The sequence below is a fragment of the Heterocephalus glaber genome, unplaced genomic scaffold, assembly GCF_053883595.1.
Source record: "Heterocephalus glaber isolate CG9 unplaced genomic scaffold, H.glaber_assembly_v1.0 deba00001781, whole genome shotgun sequence".
NCBI classification, from domain to species: Eukaryota; Metazoa; Chordata; class Mammalia; order Rodentia; family Bathyergidae; genus Heterocephalus; species Heterocephalus glaber.
Window position 1 is genome coordinate 3,317,864 of NW_028258467.1, and position 24,999 is coordinate 3,342,862.

Below are 24,999 nucleotides of genomic sequence, written 5' to 3' on the forward strand. Positions count from 1 at the left end.
TTTGGTACCGGGGATCGAACTTGGGACCTTGCGCTTGCGAGGCAGGCACCGAAAGCACTGAGCTAAATCCCTGGCCCATGACTGCCATTCTTTTCCTGACAACCTCCCAAGACCCACCATGCTAACCTGCACTGAATAAAGGGTCCCAAAGTAATCACAATCACATACATTTGTACATCAAACTAAGTGGCCCAATGAGTCCAGTGAATATTCCAAACTGACATACCTTCTCCTCATCCGTGGGGGTGACCTGCGCCACATGGGAGGTGGTGGTAGCATTCTCCTGGGAGGGCTGAATCGTCGGGGTGGTGGCCTAGGCCAGGGGGCCAGCACAGCAGTAGCAGTTATCTCCTGACCATCAATTTGTCCTATAGTAAAAGGATCAACTCATAAAATATCTATCTAACAAGCACCTACCCTAGGCAAAGCACCAAACCAGAGGCTGGGCCCATCACAGTGAACAAGACAGAACCAGGGGACAATGAAAGGCATAAAATAATCCCAGAAATAACTACACCAGAACTGAATTTCATCAGAAAAAACTGAATGAAGCATGGGACCTGAATGTGAACATTAATTAATGTGTTAGGACAGCTTCCCAGAGCAAGTGCTGCTGAAGTGAAGACCTGAAGAATATGCTGGACTTTGCTACACAGAAAAACAAGCTTCAAAGAACCAGAAAAAAGGCAGCAGTGGAGTAACTGACAGATGAACATAAGGCTGCAAGACAGGATGAGGGCATTCCTGGAAGGCCATAAAGGTGGCATAAGCACTTGAGCTTCCTTCTCAGCCACAGTGGGAAGCTAGGACTGGGCCAAGAGAAGAGAGGCCTGTCAGGAAGCTTCTATAGCACTAAAATGAAATGATACCCATCAAAGGGGAAGGAAAAGGAAGAATTCAGGGAATTACTGGGAAGCAAACTGGCCAGAACTTGGTGATGGGTTGCTACAAGCAGTGGGGGATTAAATGAGGTAGAACTCTGTTGGGGAATATTGTTAAAGAGGCCCCAGGGAGACTACTACACACAGACAGCATTAAACACTACATGTAGGACAGAAACTCCAGAAACTTGTAGGACACAGTAAAGAGAAGAACAAAGGGAACTGAGGCATAGACCTCAGAGGTTGTCTTCAGAGCCAGGGATACTTACAGTCCACACTCAGCCCCTCTGATGTCTGCACAGGGTATACAAGGACTCTTTTGTCTCCTCAGCTCCTTTCTTGCAAGGTACCCAAGGTCTAACTCAGGCATATGGACTTACACTCAGAACATACTCAAGAAGCTTAACCTAAGAAAACCCAGTCTAGGGTGGCCTCTGGACCACTGCCAAAACCATTTCAAATTAAGGATTTCACAGCACTGAGTATATTGTAACAGAGACAAATGCGTCTTTTGGTAAGCTCCCAGTAAGGGCCAACTTTCTCCAGTTTCCCCTGAGAGACACTGTGGACTTCTTCCATTGGGTGATGCATAGCACAATGTGGGGCACATATAAAATCCTACCAGGATCTTCAGACAATTTTTATATTCATGCCCACCACGGATGTCCCTCAATCTTCTAAGTTTTTAAGCCAATCAGCAAGTGCTCAGATTGTCAAATACCAGACGGATTGGCAGATTCTAAAGTGAAGGCATGATTCACAGGGCCAAGAGCTGGTATGAGTGACAGCAGATTATGCTGAGTACCTAAAACACTTCAGAGGGACATATATAAATTGAAAGAGGGTCAGGGATAGCTCAGTGGTGCCACCACCTGCCTCATAAGTGCAAGGTCCTGAGTTTGATTCCCAGAACCAAAAAAAAAAAAAAAAAAAAAAAAAAAAATCAAATTGAAAGAGAGGTTGGCTAAGGATCAAGGAAAAGAAAATTTTCCAGTACCCAAGCTTTACTCAATTACAAAAAAACAAAACCAACCAAAAACAACCGCCCCCCCACACCCCCCAAAAACACTACAACAAAAAACCTGTTGAGCTATTTATAAAGCTTACCACTGGGCCCCAGAGGACTCTTGAGGTTCTGGGGCATTCAGAATCTTTCCCATCTGGGCCTTGTTAACCACACAGTACTAAGGGCTGCCTGTTCTCAGCCCAGTCTGCCCCAATCACAGCAGTAGAGACAAACTCTGTTCCTTAAAATGTTCACTCCAAGACCAAATGAAAACTGGTCACTTAAAACTATTTGTGTTTATATGCTTTAAAAATCATTCTGAAAAAAAAGGGAAAAAAACCACAAAAAACAAAAAAACCCCACTCTGACCAACACAAATAACTATGAATATTATAAAAAGTTAAATATAGGGCTGGGGATTTAGCCCAGTGGTTCTGTCACCTGCCTCGCAAGCACAAGGACCCAAGTTCGATCCCCGGTACCAAAAAAAAAAAAGTTAAATATATAGGTGTTTGAGAAATACATCAATGAAATTCAGTAAATCCATCACCTGATAAAATAATCCTAAAAATGATAAAATGTTGGCAAAACAGGCAATGACTCAAATGATTAAAGAAAATATTCTCACAAAAAGCCTAATATATTCTTTATAAGAAAAGCTTCATTTGTTCCCTAGGCTTAACAGATTGAAAATTTCTTAAAGTGCTAATATATTCATATTTGCTAGATTTTCCCTCCAAGAACAGTGTTCCATAAAACATGTTTTTGATAAACACACCCACACTGAGTAAGAACTGGAATCCCAAAAGAGCTCCAGTAAAACTCAAGTGCAGCTGGAATCAAAATCAGCTTGAAAGAACCCTACAAGCAATGGGTCTCCATGAGGACAAAGGTGGGAGGTCAAAGGGTGCTGGCAGAGTGACCCTACCTCCATCCATGTGCTTCAGCGCTTTCTCTGCTTCATCTGGATTCTCAAACTCCACATATGCATAGCCTTTGGATAGATGAGGATGCATCCTTTCTACAGGCATGTCAATCATTTTAATCTTCCCATAGGTGGAAAATATCTCCATGATGTGATCCTACAGGGAAGGAAGGGTTATTACTAACGTTCACTCACCATACAATGGCTAAGCCTCAGCAATGCAAAAACATCTGCCATCTGACAAGAAGCCCACTGCCACACTGGGCCAGGTCGCCTATATGGATATCTAACAATCCATTAAAAGGAATTAAACTAGTGTACTACTTGAATCAGGTAGGCTACATTCTAGGTGCACCTGATGCCAGAGGCCTGGCTGTGTACACACCACTGTCCCCAGAATGGATTTGTGATCCTCACCTTAGTCACATTCCTGGTAAGCCTCCCGATGTGCACTTTGGTGGGTTTAGGGGAAGGGCTTCGCCTTTTCCTCTCCTTTTCATCTCTTTTAGGTGGTTTGGATCTGACAGAAAACAAAACATCAGAAACAATCAACTTATGTCAAGTCGAAGTGTAATGGATTTGGACTGGAGTGTAGCTCAATGGTATAGCACTGGCTTAGCACGTGTAAGGTGCTGTGTTTGGTCCCTAACACCAGATATGGGCAAAGACGCACAAAAATTGCTGGATTCCTTCTTAGTGGGATATCATTTACTTATATAATGCCTTTTACAAGGAAGTTTCCCCCAGTTCACATACTTTGTCCCTGCCCTAGAAATCCAATCATACCAGAAAGACTTCTTTTGAATTATTAGCCACAGTTCATATACAGCCCCATCTGTCAATGTGGCACTTACTTGGAGCGGGAGCGCCGCCTGTTGTCGTGTCTGCGCCGTGAAGGGCTCGGAGAGCCAGAGGAGCTGCTGGAACTGGAGCTGCGGGATGTACTGGAGCTTCCAGAACGGCTGGATGCCGAAGAGGAACTGGAGCCACTGCTGGAGCCTGTGCTGGTGCTAGAGCCTGAACTGGAAGTTGAGCTGGACCGAGACCTAAGGGAAAGGTGGAGCGGGTAAAGGCAGCAATGGGCAGAAGCTGTATTTGTCCACACCAGACACTCCAAAAGAGGACTGCTGTCCAAGTATCTTCATGCCTCAATGCTTTCCCCAGTGGGGAGAACACTCCCCCTCTACCCCAAGCCACAGCACTGTACAGTGACAAGAAAGGGGGGTAGGGACAGGCTAAGGTTACTACCCACATAGGAACCTTTTCTACTGGGAGACAAAGAAGTCTAGCTTAGAACTACTAGTTTGGGAGGGATGTTACATATGAACTCTGGATGGTATTCTTTCTTTCCTTTTTTGTTTTTTGAGACAAGGCTGTGCTATATACTTAAGGCTGGCCTTAAACTTCCAATCTTCTTGCCTCAGTTACATGCCACCATGCCTGGTGAAGGCTGGATTTCAACTACTGAAAAATAAACTCTAGACTAGGGCAACACAATTGCAATTCTGAATAGGATACAGATGAAAGAAAATCATATCCGAAAATGACACATTCCTTAGACTCCACAGGAAAAAAATACCCAAATTACCTTCTATCTATAAAAGAAGACCCTCACTAGTATTCTGTAACATCACAGGGTCTCTGTTAACAACCCAAGAGTGTGGCTGCTTTATAGCTAGTTAAGGAAAAGTAGCCTTTTATGGAGGAATGTGGTTCCTCAGTGGCCGCTATGCCCCACCTGGTGCTGCTGCTTCCACTGGAAGCACTGCGCCTCTTCCGGGTCTTATCCCTGCCGCGGTCCTTCTCACTAGATTCCTTGGTGGCCCCTTTGTCTTTAGAGCGATCCTTAGACTTCTCATCAGAGCGGTCCTTGCGTTTGGTAGGGGAAGGAGCCCTGGGTGGTGGAGAAGAGTATGAGATTGGATGCTCCTCTGACCAAACCCCAAAATAAGAGAACAACCCAAAAAGGGGTCCAAAATGGCTAAAGGTCCCAGGTAATACAAAACAAAATGATCTGTGGCTTAGGACACTCACTGTAGAATGCAAAACATTTCCAATCTCCCCTTTCTGAGGGCCCCTAGCAGTGAGCACCCCCAAAGTAGCACTAGAAAAATTTTACAGAAGGATTACCTAGTGCTGGACTTTTTATTATTTTCTTTGACTCCTAGCAAGCTCTTCTTTTTCACTCCTGATAAATCCATTCTCCCCTTCTGAGGTGTTCAAAGCAGCAATGGCGGCCTCACTTATCTGAAATCTCACTTCTAACTTGAGTCTGAGAAACGATCCCTAATCGATTGCAATTTACGCCAAAGAGCAGCCTAATAACAAGATAAAAGGATTTAAATAAAAAGTGAACGAGTTGGCAAGGCAACAAATCCATTTTGCAATAAAAAGCTGAACACACAAGAAGGTAGCAAGGGAACACAGTAAGAAGCAAGTGTCCACAGAGCGGGGGTGGGGGGGGCACGTACACAATACCATTTCCTTGTGGATTCTCTACCCCCCATAGGAACCATAGATAGATGGTCACTTTAGCTTGTTTGTTTGGTTTTTTTTTTTTCAAAAAAGAGAACACAATATTGAATGCCTAAATCAAGAAGAGTAGGGCCAGGATTTAGCTCAGTAGTGCTGCACCCTCCCTCGAAAGTGCAAGGTCCTGAGGTAGGGCGGGAATATTAGATTCCTCTGCTTATCTTTTTTTCTTTCTTTTTGTACCAGGGATAGGATTCAGGACCTCGAGCTTGGGGGCAGGTACAGTGCCACTGAGCTAAATCCCTGGCCCTAATTATCTTTTTCTTAAGAGGTGGTGGCTCCACCCACTGCTGTTATTTTACAAGTTGCACAACACCAGGTTTTACTTCTGGGTTTCAAGATAAGCCCTCTTACAGTCCTTTCAAACTACTACAGGGCTGGGGATTTAGCTCAGTGGTTTCACCGCCTGTGAAGGTGCAAGGACCAGAGTCCCTGGTAACAAAAACAAAAAACAAAAAACACAAAATACTACAGCACCACACTGGGAGGCAGAGCAGAGCAGAATCTAACCCAAGTGTGGTTCTTCTAAAAGTATCATATCTCGGCCAGGGATTTAGCTCAGTGGTGCTGCCGCCTGCCTCGCAAGCACAAGGTACTGAGTTCGATCCCTGGTACCAAAAAAAAAAAAGAGCTGAAAAGTATCAGATCTCTTGTCTCATGACTGTAACTTCCTTTTGTGATACACTGGATCATAGCAGGACTGGGGGCAAAAACCATTTTGAAAGTGACCAGCGACAACATCAAAACATTTAACACTCAAACTAAGTGACGAAATGTCCCATAGGAACATTAAAAAGAAGCAAAAGGGGCTGGGGATTTAGCTCAGTGGTTCCACCTCCTGCCTTCCAAACACAAGGTCCTGAGTTCGATCCCTGGTACCCAAAAAAAGAAGCAAAAAGGACTTAAAAAGTTATCGCAAACATCGAACTTTTCTTCATAATTACATATCTGATTGGTTGGGGGAGGTATAAGCAAGTGTGCAATTTACCTTGAAAATGCAAGAAAAAGTAAGAGTGATGAGTGGTTAGATAATTCAGCAAATATGGCAGAAATGTGACTTACAGAATCTAGGTGATGGTCATGTGGGCACAACAGTACAATTCTTTCCTTTTTTTTTTTTTTTTTGCAGTACTGGGGATTGAACCCAGGGCATTACCACTGAGCTACATTCCTAGACGTATTTTTTTTTTTTGGTACCAGGGATCGAACTCGGCTCCTTGTGCTTTCGCAGCAGGTGGTGAAACCACTGAGCTAATCCCCGGCCCCTAGACCTATTTTTCTTTAAAGACAGGATCTCACTAAGCTGCTGAGGCAAAAGTGAACTTGCCATTGTTCTCAGCCTCCCAGAGTGTTGGGATTGATTACAGGCATTTGGCACCACTCCTGGCTTAAAATTTAAGGTCAATTCTTGACTCACTTTCCTCAACTTGTAAGTAAGGTGGACACAGCACACCACTGGCGCACTGTATTCACATGTGCAGAGGTTGCTTTGAAATACTGAAAAAAAATGTTCTGAAAGAACAAGAAAAAGCCCCCAGTTTTGGAAAGTCAAATGGAAGAGGGCAGAGTAGCAGCACTTTTCCTGCTCCTTTCCAGAACTGTATATCCTTTTTCCCCAAGTGCTGAAGTTTGAACCCAGGGCCTTTGCACTAGCTACACCCCCGGCAATCCCCTCCAGTCTCAGACTCCCAGTGCTGGAATTACTGTTTTGCTCCATCATGCTGGGACAGAATTGCAAATTCTTTACAAACCATTCTACTTTAAAACAACAGTATATTATAGGCACCCAGTAGGCAGCACCTTATAAGGTGAATATTCCTGGACAATCAGTGAATAAATAATCTGGTGGTTGAGCCTGAAGTCAGAATGGCTGGATTTGAGGCTTTGTTGTGTAACCTTGAAAGTGTCACTTGTTTTTGGAGGTTTCTCATCAGTAACATCGTAACAATTACAGTTCCCATCTTACAGAGCTATCAAAGGCATTAACCACACTAATCTATAAATCTGATATGGCACCCAGTTAAAGCTCAATAAATATTAGCTAATGTTGAAAGGGTTGTTTCTCCATGTCTGGAGATCCTTTTGCCTCCAAATTTACAATTATCTCTGAATGCTCAACAAGTGGCCCCTGAAGACCCTCATCACAACAGCACTATCCAAAAGAAAGTGTGAGTCATGCTCACAACCTGTAACCTCCTAATACCTACCTCACAAAACAGGTGAAATAAATTAATATACTTGACATATTATGTTCAAGTTATCTAATGTACATCCAATATAAAAATGTACTAATAAAATTTTACTTTTTTCTCATAGGTTTTCTAAATCTGGTACGTCTGTTAGTATCTGTTTGGAAGCTACATTTCAAATGCTTCATAGCCACCAGTGTCCTATACTCTGTACTGGACAGCACAGATCCAGCGTGAAGATTACATTCTTAGATTCCAGCCCCCTCCCAACATCTGCCAGAAGGTGCTTTGTGAAACAAGCACGGCCGCTTATTTTTTTTTTTTTTTTTTTTTTTTTTTTTTGGTACCGGGGATCGAACTCGGGACCTTGTGCTTTCGAGGCAAGCTGTCTTATAATTAAGATCCACAAAGTAAGGGAACGCTTGGCTGGGTGTGGTCGAATGCTAGAAAGCAAAGGTTGAAATTCTCTGTTCACACAAGTTCAGGTAACAGCTCAGGACCTTGGTTACCTCCCCCATCCTCCGGAAAGGTGCGCGTCCAACAGCCAGAGAAAGGAGAGAACAGTTAGTTAACTCTTGAGCAGATGGCGTTCCTGTACAAATCTTAAAAGTACCCTCCCCCAAGTATACGTGCATTTCAGACACAATGCGTGAGAAATAAAAAAGGTAGAAAAAGCCTACTCCGTATCTCTCACCATCGACCTTAACCTTCCCGCACCCTCCCTTCTGAGTGCAGTCACCTTGCTCGGTCCACGCTAGGCCGGACCCTCAGCCCTAGCGCAGAGAACGGCAAACAGGGACTCTCAACAAACTTTTGTGGAGTTAATGTTTAAATTAACGACTCTCAAACGAAAGGTCAAGGCTTCCAGGCGTCCTCACAAAGCAGCTCTGCATGTCCCCGCCTGGGCCCCACACGCCGACTTCGCCCCCCCACTTCCCCTCCGTCCCCAACCGTTCACTCACTGCTCCCCAGGCAGAGCCTGGCGTGGTGGCCTGAGTCTCTGCCCGGCGTGGAGCCCCGAAGGCTGAAGCCGCACTCCCGGCGGCCCCCAATTCTCGCCGGCCTGACTGGGCCGCTCTTCAGTCCGCGAAGGCCCCGACCACTTCCGGGCCACGGCCTCGACGCCTCCCACTCAGCCAGCCCAGAGCCACAATCTTTCTCCTCGCACTCAGCTCTGTGCCACGTCGCCAGGCCGCTGCCACACCACGAGACTGCCAAGCCAGCAGACTTCACGAGGTACCTCCCCGGGGTTGACGGGCGGCCCCCGAAACTCGGATGCGGTCGGATTCAGCCCCCAACTTACATCTTCCCGCCGCCGCCGCCGCTGCCACCACCACCTCCTCCCGCTCGCCTCAGCCTCTCAGGCGGGCGCCGTTCTGTCGTCAGAGGAAGGTGCCCCTGTCCGGCGCGTAGCGATGACGCAAGCACCTCAGCCAATGGGCGCAATCGTCGGACTGTTAAAAGGTCCCGGATTCCTGTGGGAATTCGCGTTGAGGACGCTTAGTGTTTTTTTCCGTCTGGGTCTCGAGTTTTCCGGGGCTGGTTGCTCGGATACTTGGGCAGGCAGACTGGCTGTTCGCCGGGGCCGGGAGGGACTCTCAGGGTAGACGGGTAGCGGGACGGTGAGAAAGGAGTTAACACGGCTTTTCCTGCCGTGCTCCTGAGTGTGCACACTGAGACCGCGGCAGCTCCTGGCTTCGCAGCTCTGCGTACTTGGGCCCCCGAGCTAAAGTAGGCGAGGAGGGTCGTGCAGCATTGTAGTTTCAGGCAGTGGGCCGTGAGGGCCCGCAGAGCCGCCGGCAGTCCAAAGGGGCAGGCCTTGGGTTCGTGCTGTAACTACCCTCTGGTAGTTTATGGGTGACTTCGAATGTGCGGCCTCTGCGCAGGCAGAACTCAATCGGTAGGTGCTGCAGACTGTGCACCTAGAACGAGGAGCGGCTAAAAGGGGAGGTAACACCGAGGAGGTGACATTGCAGCTGGGTCCCGCCTGGAAGGGCATGCGGGGCAGGGGAGCCATAGGTGCAAAGGCTTCTAGGCCTGTTGAGAGGAAGGAAAGGTTGTTAGGGACGTGGAGGATGTGCCAGGTGCTGTGCCGAATCTTGATCCCAGCAGCTGCTAGAAAGTCTGGTCTGGCGACCCTGGACCTTTTGACAAAGACGGAGGGTGCGGGTGTGGAGGCTCCGGTCCAGGTAGGAGGCTGTGGGTTTTGTTAACCACAGTGCCTTGCCTTACCCCTCTGTGCTTGGCAAGCAGTCGTGATTATTTGTAGAAGGATCTTAGATGCACTCAGCCCCTGTCGTTGTCTGAACAGGGTCGCAGCCACAAGGAAAAGAAAAAGGGATGGGTTACATGTCACAAGGAAGGACAGGAAGAGTCCAGCATGCAGTTTGGTGATCTGGGAGGGGTGGAGGGGGCGGGGTAAAGTGGTCTTCAGTGGGTGTTTCAGCCTGTGCCTGCATACTACCTTTCAGAGCCTGTCATTCTGGCCCCGGTCCAGGAGTGAGTGGCGTTTTAACCCTTTAACCTGGACTGAGGGCTGTCCAAAGAGTTTGGGACACAATAGCTGGGAGGAGAAACTAGCTTGAGGCCACTCCACCGAGACATGAGTTCATTCCTGGAGGTGGGGTTGGCAGGCCCCATCAGTCTGGTCACACATACACACACACCTGCAACTGAACTTCGATTTGATGTGAGGGGCATTTAGAATAAGTTCAGTTCCCTGTATTATTGTAACATCTGTCATGGACGGATATGAAGAATAAGTAGATCTGAAGGGCAGTCCTTTGGGGACTTCAGCCTGTCTCTGCTGTAGAGAAGGGGTCCTGGAGAGTGACTGATGGGGATAAGGCCTTTGGTGGTCAACCAAGCAGCATGTGTAATTCTCTTGAGTCAGTGGAACCTGTGAACTGAGAAGCTCCTGGGATTCCCAGCGCCTGTAACCAGTGCAGCACTGACACTGTGAGGGGAAGAAGGCTGCCTGGTGACCCTATCCTGGCAACAGGAGAGTAAGGATAGGGCCAACTGGGCTAACAGTCCCTCCTTGCTTTTTTATTTGAGACAGGGCCTTGCTGTGTAGTTCAGGCTGGACTTGAACTTGTTGTACACAGAACTTTGTTGCCTTAGAACTCAGGGAAATCCTCCTGCTTCAGGCCCCCCCCCCTCCCGGGTGCTGGAATTACAGGAGTGCACCACCATGCCTAGCTCCTCCCAGCTTTTTTTTTTTTTTTTTTTGGTACCGGGGATCAAACTCAGGACCTTGCTTCGAGGCAGGTGGCATCACCACTGAGGTAAATCCCGGCCCTCCTGCTCTTTTAATGGTCCTAAGTAATTTAATTTGGCATACATATAAGCTTTAGCACTATTTTTTTTTTTTTGTACCGAGGATTAAACTCAGGACTCTGTGCTTGCCAGGCAGGTACGGCACCACTGAGCTAAATCCCTAGCCCATCTTTAACACATTTTATTTATTTGGTACCAGGGATCGAATTCATGACCTCTCACTTGCCAGTCAGGTGCTATGCTGCTGAGCTACATCCTGGGCCCTACACATTTTATATTAAATCTGAGGGCATGATGTATTCAGGCACTTTGATCAAATTTGTTTTTAAATACGGATTTTTATAATCAAATATGCTATCAGTTGTTGAGGCTTGAGAATCAAACATCTGGATTTTGCCATTTTTGAGCATCAGCAGAAACATGTTTGGAACAATTTTGAGCACTGAAAGTCTGAACACTTCCTCTTCCTTCCAGGAGTCCTATCATCACATATTCCAGCCCCAGTGCCACCCTGCTAGGGGTTTGTAGGCTGAGGGCTATGAACCTGAGGCCTTCAGGGTCCTAGAGCATCTTAGCTTGCTGGAGGAAGCATTGGTAGCTGGCTAGGGTCCAGGAATGCTGCACCACAGGCATTCTGTGGACCCAAGCCCTATGTCCTAAGACCCCTTCCCTCACCTTCCTAGGGCTTTTGGGGCTGTTGAGGGTCATCTGTTAGGGATTTGGAGCTGCTTGAACTTTGAGAGTGCATAGTATTAAGGCAGAATGATCTCCATGGCCTGAGGGGTTCTGAGATGCCTGTCTTTGGGGGCTGGTGGCCTGGATCACTCATAGGGTCAGGGATAGCCTGGACTGTGGTGGTGGTTAACCTAGGTCTAGATGGGCACTTCACCCCTCATAAACCATGTCAAGGAAGCACCTCTGCCTGTTGCTAAACCTGGCTCTGTGCTAAGGGAGGAAAGGCCTAGCCACATGGAAGAGAGGCTGATGGCTCCTGACTGGGGGAGATGCAAAAGGAGGAGCTGCTGTCTGCTGAGGGTCTGGTCACCAAAGCATGGCATCTGTCTGAGGAGGGGAGGGGCTAAAGGAGGTGTTGGTCAGGTCCTTCTGTGTGCCAGGCAGCTGGTTCAGGCAAGCTTGGCTAGCTCAGTGTCTGGAGCTATGGGAGGTCCCCCTTGTTCATTTGTACCTTGAGGGAGGGGGACACCTATGCCTGAGGCCCCTCCAGCAAGAATCTGTGGACCTGCACAGGTGCAGGCTGCTGTCTGGAGGGGCCTGTGGAGCCTGAGCAGTGGGTTTGGGAGCTTCCTCTCTACTTCAGAGCCACACATCCATTTTTTTTTTCTGGTACCAGGGATTGAACTTGACCTTTCACTTGTGAGGCATGTTTCTTTTCTTTTCTTCTCTTTTCTTTTCTCTTTCTCTTCTTTCTTCCTTTCTTCTTCCTTTCCTCTTCCTTCCTTCCCTTTCCTTCCTTTTTCTTCTCTTCTCCCCTCCCCTCCCCTCCCCTCCTCTCTCCTCCTCTCCCCTCCTCTCCCCTCCCCTCCTCTTCTCTTCTTTCTCTTGTCTCACTTTGTAGTTCAGGCTGGCCCTGAATTCACTATGTAGCCCAGGCTAGCTTGGAACTCGATGTGATCCTCGAATTTGTGGTGATCCTCCTGCCTCAGCCTCCCCAGTGCTGAGATTACAGGCATGCATCACCACGCTGGGGCACATATCCGTTTCTGGCATGTTGAAATCAAAGGTGGAGATACTGGAGCTGTGCCCCTAGAGTGGACTCAACAGGGAATGGGGTGAGGTCTGGTGAGAGCTGGATGCTGATCTTCGAGCTAAACTGATGAGCTGGAGGCAAAGTTGTAGTGTTGACTAACTGGGCAGACCTGTGGCAGGGCAGGTGATGTGGAGCTTCTCTAACCCCAGAATCACTGGACACTAGCATCTGTGGGGTGTGGGCCAGGTCCCAGGAGCAGGGCCTGGGCAACCCCTTATGCTGAGGAGGAAGGCAGGGCCCTTGCTCCCTAGGCTTGACCCCACAGCCTCAGTCCCCCACCTGCCTGCCCAGATCCCAAGCCATGAGGGTCCATCAGGTGAAAAAGGGTCCTTTTTCAGATCCATGTCACCAGCTCAGGTGGAAATGCTGGTGTGCATGGGGAAGGGGGACCCCTGCCCTCTAGTGGAGACTGCTAGACATGCCCTGGTATCTGGGTTTCCTTTACCTGGTGTAGCTGCATATCTTTATTCTGGGTGATGGGGGTGGGATGGGTGGGGGTTCATGATTCTGGTTGGCCAAGTGTGCTTTCCTTTTCCCTTCCCTATTCCAGACTCAGAGGTGACACAAGGAAAGAAGTCCCCACCTGAATGGCAGAGCAGGTGGGTAAAGCCTAGTCCCTGAGACCCTGGAGGTGATGCCCCACATTGCCTTGCCCAGACCTCATACATGCCATGAAATAAACTTTTATCTTTAAACCATTGTGATCTGGGGTTTCTGATACATGCTGCAAGCCTGGCCTGGAGGTGGGTTCCCCTTTATCTGTGACTTGAGCTGCTTGAGGGCTGGCCATGTCCCTCTGTTCCCCTGGGGTGGAGGTAGCCCTTCCACTTTAAACCTGAAAAGGTGGTGGGAGATCTTCTTCTTAGTCCCATCCCCCCTGTTGTAGTCCCCTGCCAAATTCTAGGTGCAGTGATAGTGTCTGAGTGTTCAGTTGAGCTATAGTCAGACCAGGCAGGACTCAAGAACAAAACACATAGGCTGTTCCACAGGCCTTGTCCTCAGCCCCACAGGGAGCTGGGCAGCCATGTGGAGCAGCAGAGGTGGAATGACATCTCCAGGGTCTGTCTGGAGCTGGAAGTGGAGCAGAATCTGGGTCCCTGGGTAATGCTACATAGCCTGGTGCAGCAACAATCTAGAAACAAAGGCCAGGGATTTAGCTCAGTGGCACTGTACCTGCCTCACAAGAGCAAGGTCCTGAGTTTGATCCCCTGTATGAGGAAAAAAAAAAATCTAGAAACAGCATTTGTAGAGTCACCTGGGCCCTGATAGTCTGGAGGGATAGGAACAGGAAGGGGTGGGCAGGCCAGATTCTCCTGTCCCAGGAATCCATGGCTTCCCCTGCCCTGCCTGGGGCTTAGAATTGCCACAGCTCAAAAAAGCCAATGGAGCTGGGCTGTGGTGCCACACACCTGTAATCCCAGGAGGATTTCAATCTGGAGCCTAACCTGGGCAACTTAGTGAGACTTTGTCCCCCCAAATAAAAAAGTAACGCAGTATAAAGGTCCTGGATTCAATCCTCAATACTGGAGAGGGAAAAAAAAAAAAAAAAAAAAAAAGAAGGGCTAATAGGGGTGGGTTCCTGAGGCCTGGTCTTGGGTCTCTTTTTTGTGTTTTTTGAGGCAGGGTCTCACTTTATAGTTCAGGCTGGCCCTGAATTCACTATGTAGCCCACGCTAGCTTGGAACTCAATGTGATCCTCCTGCCTCTGCCTCCCAAGTGCTGGGATCATAAGCGTGCTCCACCACACCCAGCTTGGCTCTAGTTCTGATGACTCAGCACTGAGTGTCTAGCCCTAAAGACACTCCTGGCAACTATGTGAAATCTTCCGGATGCTCTGGGATCCCTTCTAACTGGGTTGTTCCTGTAGTTGTCCAAGCTTTGGGCTTTCATACAGCCTTGGACTCTTCCCACAGACACCCAGATTCTTCTGGATGTTCCCATGCGGTGGTCTGGGCTGTGTCCACATTGTCCCCTCCACAGGTGATAATCAACTTCCTAAAAGGATCCTCACTTAAGACCCTTGCCGGTAGCTTCATCCCACCCTATGGAGGGTGGCCAGACTCCTCAGGTTTTAACTGAGGCAGGCTGGTTTCACCTGTGTGATCCCATAGGCTGTTCTCTCAGGCCTAAACAGCTTTTCTCACACATTTTTATGATATCAAAGGAGAAATATGACAGATTCCTAAATCTCTACACATGGGCTTAAATCAAGTTCAAGGATACCTACACTAGGACTTTTGGGATGATGTGTGGCCAAACAACCACATGGATTCAGTGGCCTGTTTCTCTTCATCTAATCCCACAAACCCAACAAGGATGTAGCCCTAGGCCTGGACCTAGAGCCCGCAGCCATACTGATAAGTCGTGAGAATAGGTACACTGCCAGGTGATTTCTCTTGGGCAGTGTTTAGGCTACAACTGTCCCTAAATTATTTTCTATAATATGGAACTAACTGATGATAATTTGAAGACTTTTAAAGGCAGTAAGAGTGCTACTGGAGACTATCTTTTATAAACTTTTAGATTAATCAAAATAAATTTGAGGAGCCAGGTACAATGACACATTGCGTGTAATACTAGCACTGAGGCAGGAGGATTGCTGTGAATTTGAGACCAACCTGGACTACATAGTGAGTTCAAGGCCAGCCTGAACTATAGAGACCCTGTCTCAAAATAACCAAAAACCTCTGTCTCAAAAGCAAATTTGAGGGGCCAGGGATTTGGCTCAGTGGTTCTGGCACTTGCCTGGCAAGTGCAAGGTCCCGAGTTGGAGCTCTGGTGCCCCCCCCCAAAAAAATTGAAGGGCCAGGGATTTAGCTCAGTGGCACTGAGCCTGCCTCAAAACCGCAAAGTCCTGAGTTCAATCCCTGGTGCTGCAAAAAAAAAAAAAAAAAAAAATTGAAGTTGTCCCTAATGAGCCAAAATGATGAAAACAAATTTTCTAAAATTTCGAAAAAAAATGTCTTTTGAGACAGGGTTTGCTATCTAATTCAGGGTGGCCTTCAACTAATTATGTAGCTCAGGCTGGCCTCAAACTCAGCAATCCTCCTGCCTCAGCCAGCCTCCTGAGTGCTAGAATTAACAAGCATGCGCCACCATTCCTGGCTAAATTATGAATTTTAAAGGAATGTAAAATGCAGAGATTCTAATCACAAAGTTTTAGAAAGCCATGAGAAATAATAGTGTGCAAAGAAAGGGACTGATACTGAAGAATCTTCTGGAAAATGGCTTCACATCCATGGGTAATGCCAGAGCCAGAGGCTTCCTGCCTACTCAGGTCTGTAGCCTCCTGCACCAACCAGCTTTCTCTCCTTGATTGTAGACTAAAGATGTCAGCTAGGCACTGATCTGACTGCTTTCACTTGTCTTTTGGGCCTGGTCCTTTACCTCATGACAGTGAATCTTGTAAGTTTCCTCCCTATTGGGTAAAGCAAATTCCTGTTTACATTTGTCTGAAACTTGGTATGACAGCCTTTATTGGGATTGTAGGAAAGTGATCAGAGCCCCATGAACCCCCTATATACATGTGTTATTCACAGACTATGACCATGTTCTCTTATCCTTTATTTTCTGGACAGTCACAACATGTTTAGTATATCAGCCCTGTAGTGGCCCCTGACTTGTCCTGTGGCTGGTGATATCTTGAAGGTGCAGAGGTGGGAATGGAGGACTGTGCTCCAAGTGTGCCACCATCTCCCTGTGCCCAGTGCTTCTAGATGGTGCTTGTGGGCAATGCCCAGGCTGGGGTCAGCTTAGCCTGGCAAAGCACTCATACCTATGGAGCACTGACTCCAATGATGCCTCTGGGGCTGCACTAGAAGCTAAGGTCTTAGCACCTAGTCACAGCTGATATCTTCCCTGCATGGATGGTGATTTCCACCTTTTATGTCCATTTTTGGCAGCCTGATACAGCTCATCTCTGCTGGCTTATTTTCCTCCCCAGGGGAACATAAAGTCATGTGTAAACATATATAGGTCCCTGGGTCCTCTGTGTGAATATATAGAGAAATTCAACCATACTGCCCCCAGGTCAGCTGCAGTCCTATCTGGGACAGCTCTCTACCCACAGACCTGTGGCTGATCACATACACTGCTGGGGCCAGCTCTGGAGCTGGGAACAGGTGTTTCAGAGTCTGCCTTCAGGAGTAGAAATCGGCATGCTAATTCCTGTGTGAGGGCACAGACACACTTGGTCCATTCTGCATACAACACCTTGATTTTTTCATGTCCATCACAGAAAAAAATGATTAAAAATAAAAGTGTAAGAGAAACTCAGAGGAAGAGGATACACAGCTGTGCACAGTCTTGTCCCATTTCTGCCTGGCTCCTCGGAGACAGCAGATGTTCCTCATCACTGCTGCTTATCGCCCTTCCTCAGCAGTGGGGGGTTGTAGGTGAGCGAAGCTCAGGAAGACTTGCTCCAGTGAGATCTGGCTCACTGAGTAGTCGTCCACTCCATACTTCTCCTTGGCTTTCTCCAGGATACCAAAAACCTTCAGAAGCAGAAGCCACTGGTAAGAGAACTCAGGGCCTATGCTCCTTGGCTGGGTCAGCAAGTCCTCTGGTCCCAAGGTCCTAACCTTACTCAGCTTCACCCCAGAGTCCCTGGGAGGTCAGTCCCACAAGGTCAGCTGAGTTTCCAGGGAGCTGACTGTGAGGAGCATCAAAGTGAGGATCTAGCTTCCTCCTGACTCTATTTCCAGCTCAGAGTATGACCTTGGGCAAACTGTCTCTGAGCCAGTTTCTTTTTGTGCACTGAATTATTCCCAACTCAACAAAAGGTGATTATGCTCTGACAGAGCCTGAGATCACTATAGAGGGGGAGACCCCTGGAGGGACCTACTGGCACCCAGCAGGGGCCAAGTTTGTGCTCACCTTTGCCCAGCTCAGGCTGTGGCCAGGCAGGTGGTAGTGGACCATGCCTTGGTGTTCATCTTCCAGGACGCTTCCTACACAAAGGAGAGACCATGTTCCTGTGAGACCGGGCTGAAGGGATGGGGAGGGTGGCCTGGTGCACAGGACTGTGGTCCTCGTCCCAGGGGTCAGGGATGTGGGACTTGGTGAGGTGAGGCACATACTACATAGCAGCTGACAGAGGCCCAGGCAGTGGTTCAGCACACACCTGGAAAGGTCAGGTCCACAAATGCCTTGAATTTCTCTAGTGCTTCCAGCTGCCCTTCGCTCCGGACCTTGGCCTGCAGGGAGTAGCCACTGCCAAACTTGCTCTTGAGGTGCTGAGGGCTGCCCAGGCACTTGAACTGACCCTGCACCATGATGGCCAGCCGGGTGCACAAGGCCTCACATTCCTCCATGCTGGGGAGAAGGGTGGAAGCCTAAGACAGGGCTAGAGGAAGCTGATGCCCGCTCTAGTTGTACAAGGCTTGTGCAGACAGATGGCTGTCAATGCCCTGATCAGCCTGTTCCTGATTCCCATGCTCAGAGTCTAGCTCATGTGCAGAGCCTGGGAATCTTCTGGCAGGCTTTGTACCAGCTGCTGAGAGGTCTTCTGCTCTCCCACCCCTTCCCCACATTTGTCCCACAACCCCTGTTTAGTCTCTTCCACTAATCCACAGGGGTGCAGGTGCTACCTGTGGGAGGTGATGACAATGGCCTTGCCAGCCTCTCGAGCCCGGGCCACGGTGTCCCAAAGCAGGCGCCGGGCCACGGGGTCCATGCCAGTGGATGGCTCATCCAGGAAGATGACTGCAGGCTCACCGATGAGGGCAATGCCAGTGCTCAGCTTGCGCTTGTTCCCACCACTGGGGGTAAAGGGGTGCCAGGTGGGAGGCAAGGCTGATAATTAGTATATGTGCTACTGAAGTAAGCACAACAAGGCTGATAATTAGCATGAGCTCCCTAGGTCCCAGCAGAGGCCTATGCCTAGTGACTGCAAAGTACACAGGTGAGAGGAAGGAGGTGAGGCCCATCACATAAAGCCAGAGTCCCCAGAGACAGCTGTGAGTCTACTCCCTCCCCACAGGGCGCAGGAACACCATCTATCTGCACCCAGGGGGCCAACAGGAAGGCAACATCACTCACTGGCTGTTCTTGTTTTTAGGCGGCAGGAACCATAAGGGGCTTCTCTCATCTGATGATATCTGGGTCATGCTTCCAAATTCCCGCCTGATCCTGGAGCCATGAGTGGGAAGCCCCTGCCTTCTGACCTGTGTAGTCAGTCACCCCAGCACTATGCTAAGAAAGACCCTCACTTCACCCTGGAAAGGGCTGGACTCATCTTTTCACAGGGGCAGGAGGCTGGGTGATGTCGCACCTGTATGATCTGACCAGCTTGTTGGCGTGTGGCTCCAGAAGCAGGCCCCGCAGTGTGTTTTCTACACAAGCACCAATGAGGCGCTCAGGGATGCCCCGTAGACGTGCATACATGACCAGCATCTCCCGGCCAGTCATGTGGTCCAGTAGGGCATCAAACTGAGGGCAGTAGCCCATCCGCTGGCGCACCTGGAGGACACAGCACCAGGGGGGGGGGGAGTTGGAGTGAAGTCCCTTGACAGAGGACCACAGAGACCACCTGCCATGAGGCCTGCTTCTAAGCCTTCCAGAGAGCTCATTCAGGCTGGGCCACGAAGCTGGTGCTCAGGCCATGCCAACTGCTCACAGTGGAAGCTTTCCTAGCAGCACTTTCATGGGGTCACAGAAAGGACTTGGCTGGATCAGGAAGGCTCCCAGAGGGCCCAGAAAGAGGTGAACAGGTGATCTAACCTGGGGCTGGTCTACAACAAGCAGCCACAGGGGCGGGTTGGCTCAAGAGTGATTATACACAGTGATCACTATGCAAAACTTTGTGGTTTATACCTGATTACTTGTTCATTGATCCCTCCAACTTTTACATAATATCCAACATGCACTGGGGCCTTTCCTTTTTTTTTTTTTTTCTTTCCTTCTATTAAGAGGTGCTTGTGGGGAATACCTCTGTGGGGAGTGACATTGTGTTGGATGGCACAGCACTTGGTCTCTGTGTGAGTGCTGGCTTCCAGCAGAGCTGGGATGTAGTGGGGCTTTTGGGGCTCCTATGCTGCTCAGTGCCCCACTACTTTCACCAGCTGGCAAGGGAAGGTCCCTTTCTCTCTCCTCTCTTCCCCCACTTCTCCTCCCTTTTGTTTTTTGACAGGATGTTAGCCAGAGTAGCCTCAAAATCACTCTGTACTTTGGCCCTTGAACTCATGATCCTTCTGCCTGAGCCTCCTAAGTGCTGGGATTACAGGCCTATGGCAGCATGTTGGGCCTGTAGCATCTGCTTTGTTTTTGTTGTTTTTAAAAATTCTTTTATTGGTACATTTTAGATATATAATATGTTTACATTTATCATTTTGTACTTGTACCTGTACATGATGTATCTTGGTTCTTATTTTTTTCCCCATTACCTGTGCGCCTTCACCCCCTCCACCCCATTTTTTTCTTTTCTCATAATTTTTCCTTTCCCTTCTTTCCCTTCCCCTTCCCCTCCCAGCACCCCTATACCTTTGGACCTTTTCCTATTTCAAATTATCAATTATTCGTTTTAATCATTTTAATCCTTATTTACACTTTCAGTTTCTCACACTAGAGAAACTATTCAGTATTTAAACAAGTGTGTCCTATTTATTTCACTTATGAGTATGGCCTCAATATGCATCCATTTAGCTATAAATGTCCCTAGTTTCTCATTCTTTATGGCTGAGCAGTACTCCATTTTATAAAAAAACCACATCTTCTTTATCCAGTTTCCAGTTGATGGGCACTTGGGCTGTTTCCAAGCTTTAGCTATAACAAATTATGCCGCTATAAACATGGGTGCACATATATCCCTGTGGTATGATTCTTTTAATTCTTTTGGGAAGATACCCAGCAGGGGAATAGCTGGGTCAAATGGGACCTCTATGCTTTGTCTTTGGAGATAGCATCTCACTATGAGGTTTTGGGATGGCCTTGAACTCACTATATAGCCCAAACTGGCCTCAAACTTGCAGAGATCTTCCTACCTCAGCCTCCTGAGTGCTGGGATTATAGATGTGTGCCATCACAATGGGTTAGAAACTGACTTTTAAATTTTATTTATTTTTTGTGGTGCTAGATATTGAACCCAGGGACTCATACGTACTAGGCAGATGCCCTACCACTGATCTTCAGCCTCAGCCCTAGAATCTGCTTTTAATTGTTCCTGAAAATTCTTTGTCATTACCTCTTCAGCTATTCCTATTCTCTCTCCTTTCCCTCCAGAACTTCATTAAATATACTTAGCACTTCTCACGCTCTCCTACATGTCCAGATAAGACTGTATATAGCTTTTTTCTCTCCCACATGTATTTCCAATTGTATCTTTTTTTTTTCTTCTGGTACTAGAGATTGAACTTTGCACAGAGGTATATCTCCAGTCCTTTAAAAATTTTTGTTTTTGGTACTGGGGATCGAACTCCAGACCTTGTGCAGCAGGCAGCACCACTGAGCTAAATCCCTGGCTTAATTTGTTTATTTTGAGACAAGGTCTCATTAAGTTGCCCAGGCTGGGCTTGCACTTGCAATCTTCCTGCCTCAGCCTCCCAGAGTGCTGGGACTACAGGCACATATTACCACACCCAGCTCGCTCACTTGCTCACTCGCTCCCTCCCTGTCTCACTTCTCCGTTTCCCTTTCCTTTCTCTCACTTCTTTATGTTTTTTTGAGACAGGGTCTCACTATGCAGTCCAGGTTAGCCTTGAACTCATTACATAGCCTAGGTTGGCCTCGAACTCTCAGCAATCCTCTTGCCCAGCCTCCCAAGTGCTGGGATTACAGGCATGTGCCACCACACCCAGCTACTTCTTTCATTATTACTATTATTATTGGTTTTTTGAGACCAGGTCTTGCTGTGTAGTTCAGGCTGGCCTTGAGCTCATGGCAATCCTCCTGCCTCAGCCTTACTAGTTGGGGATTACAGGCATGTACCACCATGCCTGAACATTTATTTATTTAAACACAGTGAATAATTATTTTGTAATCTGGGCCTTACAACTGCAAATTTAGTCTGTGGATTTGTTCCTCTTTGTGGGGCCTCGAATAGTGGATTCTCATCATGTAGATTCACTGCCCATAGGCTTGGACACACCCTTCAGAGAGAGCCTACAAGTACTCTGGCCCCTGAGGTACCATAGTCTAGAAGCCTGTGTTGCTAGTTCAGGAGAAAATTTTCTGGCCAGTTCTCAGGCACAGGCTCTTTTCTTTTCCTTTCCTTCTGTTCTGATTGGCACATGGGGACTTTCTGTGCTTTACTCAAGGGTCGGGGAACATGAGGGCTGCCTCTAGTCCAGCCTCACCTTGTGGGGTTCAGCCCAGTTCAGGAAAACTATGTTGGCCCTAGCCCTCCCTTTCTGTCCCTTTCACTAAACAAGCTTCCAAACCCATGTCCATATTGGCTGGACACAGAGTAGCCCTGGGCTGAAAGCAGCTCCCTCAGTGCTGGCCATACCTCTTTAGCCCACATTTATTATTTTCCTGTCTCCTCCCACATTTCTCTCTCCCAACTTGCTTAGCCCTGGCCCCATCGATGTTTTGTCCTGCTGTCCACAGTCATGTGCTGTGCCCACTGTAGACAGAGGCCAGGCCTATTTCCAGTGCACCCCCTGCTTTGCCCACCCCCTCTCAGTAGGGCCTCCCTGCAGTACCTACCTTTCCAATGTCAGAGCTGATGCTGTGGCCCCCAACGAAGGCATCCCCTGAGGTGATGGTCTCTTCCCCGGTCAGCATTTTGAATGTTGTGGTCTTTCCAGCTCCATTGAAACCCAGGAGACCAAAGCATTCCCCTTTCTGGACTGCGAGAGAGATCCTGTCTACAGCAATGAGGGGTGCCTGCTGTTCATACACCTGTGGGATGCCCAGCAGGAAATACCAAGTGAAGAGGCTGGGTACCCTGCCCTTAGTCCCTGCCAACTTCCAGTGTCCTGGGACCTGATGGGTGGCCCCGTGGAAGGCAAGGCCTGTGTGTATTACCTTAGAGAGCTCCTTGATGATTAGAGGTGTGTCGAGCAGAGAATCCAGGCTGGGGGTCAGGACTCTGCTCCTCTCTTGTGCAACATCCAGGTCCTCAGGAACCACTGATGTTTGGCTGTGCAATTCTGCCTAATTGTTTGAAACAAATACATGTGAATCCCAACCCCATGGGAGGAAGGGCAGGGACTGAGGTGGACATGAGACATCTGATAGGAAAGACTAAGTCCTCTGAGCCATCTCACCTCCGTCCAGGCCCCACATGTCCACTCAGACCTTTATAAGAAAAGGTGGGTGGCCACAGGGGCTGTAGTCAACATCTAGGAAACTATCTAGTACTATAAGAACTCTGAGGGCCGGGGATTTAGCTCAGTGGTTCCGTTGCCTGCCTCACAAGCACAAGGACCCGAGTTTGATCCCTGGTACCGAAAAAAATAAAAAAGAACTTTGAGATTCATGGAGAAAATTATAAACTCTGCTGAGGGATGTGAGGGAAAATTCTATGTTTGTTTGTTTGTTTTAATTTCTTTCTTTCTTTTTTTTTTTTTTGGTACTGGGGATCAAACTCGGGTCCTTGCATTTGTGCAGCAGGCAGCGAAACCACTGAGCTAAATCCCCAGCCCAAAAATTTTGTTTTTGAAATGAGGTCTCACTAAGTTGCTCAGGCTGGGGCAAGTGATCCTTCTGCCTCAGCCTTCTGAGTAGCTGGCACTTCAAGTATGTGCTACAATGCCTGGCACAGAAGACTGTAATACACGGAAGGAACTCCTTCTTAGAAAAGTGTTAATATTTTAGAGAATTCAATTGGCCCCAGGTTAATCTGTATATCTAATGTGTATTTCTTTTTTTTTTTTTTTTTTTTTTTGGTACTGGGTCAAAACCACTGAGCTAAATCCCTGGCCCTCTAATGTGTATTTCTAATGTGATTTGTTTGCTAGTGTGAGGGAGCAGGTGGAGACCTGGTGTGTATCTGAAGAATACAAATGTATGTAGCTGGGTGTGATGGTACACACCTGTAATCCCAACACTCTGGGAGACTGAGGCAGAATGATCACAGGACCAGGCTCTGCCTAGGCAATTTAGCATCTTAGCAAGACCCTGTCTCAAAAAAAAAGAAAAAAAACCCCTGAGGATATAGTTCAGTGTGAGGGCCCTGGGTTTAATTCCAAGTACAAAAAAAAAAGTACACAATAATGTGTGGAGCACTCTTATGGCGCTGATACCTCCCCTGCTTGGAAGGGGATCTTGGCCTGCAGCCCAACTCTATGGCAACAGGGGCTCAGGACTCAGGGAGTCCTTACAAGGGGTGAGGGCCACCCCTCCCTGGGCCATAAGTGCTAATAGTGCACCAGGCTGACACCACATCTGACTGTGTGGTAGGGCTGCCCAGGGAGCATGAGCTGTCAGGTAGAGAGGAAGGAGGCCCCTCATGTTCTAGACACCAGGAGAGCAATGGGGAGTGTTTGGCCAGGGCCTTTGAGCTGCCTAGGAGCCACTCACCAGTGTCCACCTCCTCCAGAAGGCATAGACTAATGTCCTCAGTCTCCACAGCAGGTTGGTCTCGATGAGGAAGAGCAAGGTGAGGTAGACACACCCTGAGGTGGCCATGGAGGTCACAAACCTGCCGACCCCTGGAGTGCTCCAGGCGTAGAAATTCTCCTGGTACTTGATGTCTGTGTAAGGCAGGGAGCCAGGCTGGGCCCTTCAGTTAAGCACCCTCCTCCCTCCTGGGGCCCAGCCCAGCCTTCCTCCACCAAAAATCCCTGAGCCCCAAGGCTCCCCAGTCTTTTCTTAAGAATGTGCCCCATCTCTGTCAACACCACGTGGGAGCCTCAGGTACTTTCCTTTTGCTATGTGAGGTGCCCCTTGCACCCACCACTCACACTTGCTACGTCCCGTAGGGTGGGTGAGATGTGATATACACATTGTGTCCCTTTGTAAGGCACCAGCAATTTAGAGGGGATAGGCCCATGACAAGCAGCATTCCTATGAGTGATTCTCAGCAGCAGCACAGTGGGCACTGGGCCTGGAGTGGGCAGGGTTCCACAGAGGTGACCTCAATGCACCATGGAGACCATCGTAAGTACAGAAAGGGCCCCACAGAAAGAGGCCCAAGTGCTAACCCCCTATGGTTTTGTTTAGGAGTGGGGTCTTTGAAGATGTAATCAGTTAAGGCTCTTAAGGTGTGATTCTGGATTTAGGGTGGGCCCTGAATCCAATGACAAGTATCCTGTAAGAGAAAGATAGAAAGACAGGAGGGACCCTGTCTCCAACAAACAAAAACAAACCAAAAAAAGGGGGCTAGGGATGAAGCTTCATGTGAAGGTCCTGGGTTCAATTCTCAGTACATGGAAATAAAAAAGGAAGGAAAGAAGGACATGGGAGGAGGCAGTACAAAGAAAAGATGGAGCGATGTGGTCCAGCTGAGGAACCCCTAAAGCCTGGGAAGCTGAGAGGCA

At 48.3% G+C, this 24,999-nt stretch overlaps 2 protein-coding genes across 12 annotated transcripts in view; both read right to left on the bottom strand.

Annotated features, from left to right (window-relative positions):
- The window catches only part of Rnps1 (RNA binding protein with serine rich domain 1), a 10,248-nt gene extending 1,314 nt beyond the window's left edge, over window positions 1-8,934 (bottom strand). Inside the window, exons 1-8 of one of the 5 annotated variants that reach the window (XM_087203041.1) lie at window positions 8,496-8,802; window positions 8,034-8,052; window positions 4,943-5,130; window positions 4,551-4,706; window positions 3,667-3,858; window positions 3,230-3,332; window positions 2,816-2,969; window positions 227-368 (exon numbers count right to left, since the gene is read on the bottom strand). In XM_087203041.1, coding sequence (XP_087059167.1) covers window positions 227-368; window positions 2,816-2,969; window positions 3,230-3,332; window positions 3,667-3,858; window positions 4,551-4,706; window positions 4,943-5,013 — 818 coding nt within the window. In that variant the 5' untranslated portion in view covers window positions 5,014-5,130; window positions 8,034-8,052; window positions 8,496-8,802. Of the gene's footprint in view, window positions 1-226; window positions 369-2,815; window positions 2,970-3,229; window positions 3,333-3,666; window positions 3,859-4,550; window positions 4,707-4,942; window positions 5,131-8,033; window positions 8,403-8,494 lie in introns of those variants that run through there. The other 4 variants (XM_087203040.1, XM_013065603.3, XM_004864640.4 and 1 more) reach the window with 4 other exon arrangements.
- A 7,193-nt stretch (window positions 8,935-16,127) lies between these two features.
- The window catches only part of Abca3 (ATP binding cassette subfamily A member 3), a 58,639-nt gene continuing 49,767 nt past the window's right edge, over window positions 16,128-24,999 (bottom strand). For all 7 annotated transcript variants that reach the window (XM_087203029.1, XM_087203033.1, XM_004864641.4 and 4 more), the window contains 8 exons: window positions 24,041-24,213; window positions 22,544-22,672; window positions 22,223-22,417; window positions 18,852-19,039; window positions 18,169-18,339; window positions 17,703-17,893; window positions 17,456-17,529; window positions 16,128-17,073 (listed from right to left, as the gene is read on the bottom strand). In XM_087203029.1, the coding sequence (XP_087059155.1) occupies window positions 16,942-17,073; window positions 17,456-17,529; window positions 17,703-17,893; window positions 18,169-18,339; window positions 18,852-19,039; window positions 22,223-22,417; window positions 22,544-22,672; window positions 24,041-24,213 (1,253 nt within the window). In that variant the 3' untranslated portion in view covers window positions 16,128-16,941. The remainder of the gene's footprint in view (window positions 17,074-17,455; window positions 17,530-17,702; window positions 17,894-18,168; window positions 18,340-18,851; window positions 19,040-22,222; window positions 22,418-22,543; window positions 22,673-24,040; window positions 24,214-24,999) is intronic.